Source organism: Solanum tuberosum, unplaced genomic scaffold, assembly GCF_000226075.1.
Source record: "Solanum tuberosum cultivar DM 1-3 516 R44 unplaced genomic scaffold, SolTub_3.0 contig00179, whole genome shotgun sequence".
In the NCBI taxonomy this organism is placed as follows: Eukaryota; Viridiplantae; Streptophyta; class Magnoliopsida; order Solanales; family Solanaceae; genus Solanum; species Solanum tuberosum.
Window position 1 is genome coordinate 1 of NW_006240616.1, and position 3,908 is coordinate 3,908.

The 3,908-nt window shown below is 35.8% G+C and overlaps 2 protein-coding genes across 2 annotated transcripts; one reads left to right on the forward strand and one right to left on the reverse strand.

Moving 5' to 3' along the window:
- Positions 1–3: 3 nt before the first annotated feature.
- On the forward strand, positions 4–2,805 carry LOC102580861 (signal recognition particle 19 kDa protein-like; the record flags this gene model as incomplete). The annotated part of the gene is made up of 3 exons (XM_006367990.2): positions 4–102; positions 1,386–1,485; positions 2,439–2,805. Coding segments are annotated over 3 exons (330 nt in total), but the record flags the coding sequence as incomplete, so codon positions are not given.
- A 353-nt stretch (positions 2,806–3,158) lies between these two features.
- On the reverse strand, positions 3,159–3,898 carry LOC102580510 (uncharacterized). Its single transcript, XM_006367989.2, has 2 exons — positions 3,658–3,898; positions 3,159–3,567 (listed from the first exon to the last, which is right to left on the reverse strand). The coding sequence occupies exons 1-2, from the start codon at positions 3,826–3,828 to the stop codon at positions 3,385–3,387; spliced, it is 354 nt and encodes a 117-aa protein (XP_006368051.1). The 5' UTR covers positions 3,829–3,898; the 3' UTR covers positions 3,159–3,384.
- Between the last annotated feature and the right edge of the window lie 10 nt (positions 3,899–3,908).

Below are 3,908 nucleotides of genomic sequence, written 5' to 3' on the forward strand. Positions count from 1 at the left end.
GCGGAAGGAAGAAGAATTTGTGTGACGAAAGCTTGTGAAAACCCTACTTGTACTGAGATTAGTGATTGCTGCAATTTCCTCAAAATTCCTTGTGCAATTGAGGTTTGGTTTTTTGCAGTTTTTGCTTTGCTTGTTTCTAAGATTATATTTTGGTTTGTTTTTTCAATTTTTTTGCTTTGCTTGATTCAAAGATTATATATTTATCATTTATGATTATGTATATGTAGTTTGAACTTGTACCTGACCTTATATAATAGGGAAAGATAAGATATATGTATAACAAAGACTCAACTATGCATTGATCCCAAAATAGTTAGGTCATCGATATAAATGTCTGTATTTATCTGCTGTAAGCAGGCTCATTTCATTGGAATGCTAAAATAGTTCATCTTTAAAGGCAAATTAGTGCTGTGTTGAGCTCCGTAGACTCCTTAAGTCTCGCATTTCTTCACAACATACAGAAACCTATCTAGAATAATCAGACTATGGGCACTAACTACCCAAGGGTGTGGCCTAGATGCGTGGCTTTCAATGAAGTGGGGGAGAACCATGTTTCAGATTCAAATTCCAGCAAAGAAAAAAATACTAGGGTGATTTTTTCCCATCTGTTTAAGGCTTACTTGTGTTGTTGGGAGGCAGCCGGTAGGAATTAGTCGAGGTGCACTCAAGTTGTGATAGATACCATTGTCATTAAAGAAAGAATAATCAGATTATGGCAAACAACGTAATTAATGCAAGTGTAGTAACAACAACTAAGTCCTCATCCCAAGTTCCCAACTTGTTAATATCATATATATGAATCCTTTGGTTTCATTGTATTTCGTTTTTCTTTTCTTTAGGGCAACAAAAGATAAAGAAATATGGGGGGTAAAGAAATGTGCAGGGATTAGAATTTTGAATAACAGCTGGGATCGACCACTCTTTCTAGGTTCTCCAGATCTCCTGAACTTTGGTAACGGCGTTTATCACTGTGTGATTGGTTGGGTTAATATTTACTTGTAGGAGCAAATTTCTGAATAGAATGTTGTATTTTTATTTAATTGCTCCCAATGAAATAGGTGGTAAGCTGTTTAAAGACAAATTGTACTTGTGCAAAATAAGTTAATTGCGGTGATGTCTGCAGCATATTTAAGTCTCTTAAGGACGTGATGTGCCTTAAATCAGTGGTAAGCTGTTTAAAAACAAAGTGTACTTGTGCAAAGTAAATTAATTGTGGTGATGTCTGCAGCATCCGTAAGTCTCTTAAGGACATGATGTGCCTTAAAAAACAAAGATGACAATTTGCGAGCTGTATTGTTTCTATTAATGTCTGAACTATTGAATCACTGAACATATAAGATTGATTTTTTTTTGCTTATAGTTATTTTCTGAATCTGTTGTTGCAGCTTGATAAGGCATATCCACGGGATTTCATGCAAAGAGGAAGAGTGAGAGTTTTGCTGAAGCGGGAAGATGGAACCCCTTACAATCCTGTCATTCCTTCACGTAAGAAAATCTTCACCACCCACCCCACCCTCCTTTTGGGCATTATTCTATCCTCTATTTTCTTAAAGCTTTTTGCAAAGCACTATAGTTTCATAACATGTTGAGTGACTTCATACTTTGATTACTCTCTTTTAAGCTTTAAACAATGAGCTTGTTTGATTTATATGGAAAATTGTCTATGTTCTTGCACTGTGGAAAAAAGTCATATGGGTGATAATGCTAAATATTTCAAATGGAAGTGAATACCATTTATCTATAACCTAAAATTGTTCTCTACCATTTTTATGAAGCTATAGCCACCATTCTTAGTTGATGTTATCGTGGGCCACTCTACGTAGTGTAATTGAAATATACTGCATCATCAAAATGTTCGTTGACAACAAAGAAGAGACATACTATGCTTCAATCCCAAACTAGTGGGAGTAAATGAATCCTCTATATCCGCAATCTCTATTTGGTCGCAGTCATTCCAACACTTTAATTTGTCTCTGTAAAATTCTCCAAGGCTGTACTGGCTTTGTGCAACTATCTTATACAATATGTTATTTACCCATAAGAAAGGAGATTCTCGAAGGTTAAAGTTCCTTTAAGTCTTACACTTTTACTTTTAAAAAAGAGATCTTGCTAGACTGTTTTTCATGCGAGGAATAGGGAATGCTTTCTTACTTCTTTTGATGTAATGTTCTAAATATGGCTGTGAAGGAGGAGTATCCAAGCAACTACTACTAGTATAGATTATTTTTGGATGGATTCAGTTGAGCACCATACACACTTGTACATGTTTTTTTTTTCAGCGACTTGGTTTTTCTTCATGATTCTTTTTGGTTTATAAGTCTCTAGTATATGAGGCTTTGTGCATGTGTGGGGTTTTAGTCAACCTCCTATAACTTGTTTTCCTTTCTAAAGCTTAATTATTGAAACACGCACTAACTTTCTAGGGTTGTATATTGCAGGGAAACAGCTGATGATCAATGTCGCAGAGTTGGTTCGAAGACATCCTAATAGGACTAAGAAGCAGGAGCCTGCAGCCTCTTCTGCAGCTGGTTCTTCAAAGTCTGGCAAGGGAGGTAGAAAGAAGAGATAGTTTCAGGAGGCAACATTTCAATTTCTTCAAACTGTTTAGAGATCTTAGATCTATTTATCTCGGAATATTTTAGTCCTTTCTTTTTTACTTGATTTGAGAGATGCTGCAAAGAAGAGAGAGGTTGTATGAGGTATCGAAGAATGTCCCATATTTGTATCATCGATCTAGACATTTTTGTTATTTTTTCGGCCTAAACTTAGCTCTTGATTGTTAATAGTTGCTTCTGATTACTTCTACATATGCTTTTATCCAAATTAGTTGGAGTCAACAATATGGATCGATCTCAAACTAGTCAGCACTGATGATATGAGTGCACTCTCAATATGAGCTACTGGCATGAACTGATACTTCATCTGGTTTATTATGTCCAACATACTGGTGAACTGTGCAATGAAAAATTTATTTCCGGAAAAAAATAAAATTTGATTTCTAAACCTTAAAACTCACGTTCTGCCCAGAAGTTACCCAATAACAAACATACCATATGGAATCCCCTATGTAAGGTTTGAAAAGGATAGAGTGTATCAAAGAAGTACCAGAAACTACATATAATCACAAAAAATGACTCTAGTGTGTAGTCAGCCAGAAGTTACCCATTGACAAATTTGGCTATGACCCAAATGAAATACATTTATTATATTGTTTTGTTTCAAATACAGCTTTATATGACATTTGAAAGGAAGGGAAAAAAGAGACAACCTTGTATGTATTGTATAATGTTGTACGTGACCATAGAGGCCACAAATCAATATAAACGAAATGAATCGGGTAATCACATCCGCATAATCCAACTTTGAATAGAGGAAAAGTTGAGATCAGAATCCTGGACCCAGCACGCTCCTTGTTAAAGACAACCCAACTGGATAAGATCTGTGAATCCTCATTTTGCTAGCAACTGGACCTTTGGCAAAATTGTCAATAACATCTTTTCCTTCTGTATCCGTAACCGATTTTGGTGGTACACTTGATTCATTAGATTCGACAATGAATTCAAGCCCCTAAATTGCAATACATTGTATGATTAGACATTATGAACAATTGATAGGACGACCAAATCCAGTAAATCAGGTTCAAGAGAGCCAATGTACCTTCACAGAATTTTCCTTGGGAGTCACCTTTGAATGCTCTATCAGCTTAGCCTCGATGCCCTTTCCGAAATTCCAATAGCCAAAATAAGAATACATCTTTATGTTTTGAAAAAGAAGGAATAGTGAAGGACAAATGGAATATTTTCCCACCAAGCAAAACTGCAGTTCCATTTTAATGCATAGCCAACAAATACGAGTAACAAACACCAAAATTTTGCCCTCAAGGCCTAGCTCGAGTGGCAAAAGGTGGA

Coding starts and splice junctions, on each gene's coding strand:
- LOC102580510 (XM_006367989.2), bottom strand. CDS start 3,828: ATGGAACTGCAGTTTTGCTTGGTGGGAAAATATTCCATTTGTCCTTCA. Junction 3,568..3,657: donor CCAAGGAAAATTCTGTGAAG/GTACATTGGCTC, acceptor ATTGCAATTTAG/GGGCTTGAATTCATTGTCGA.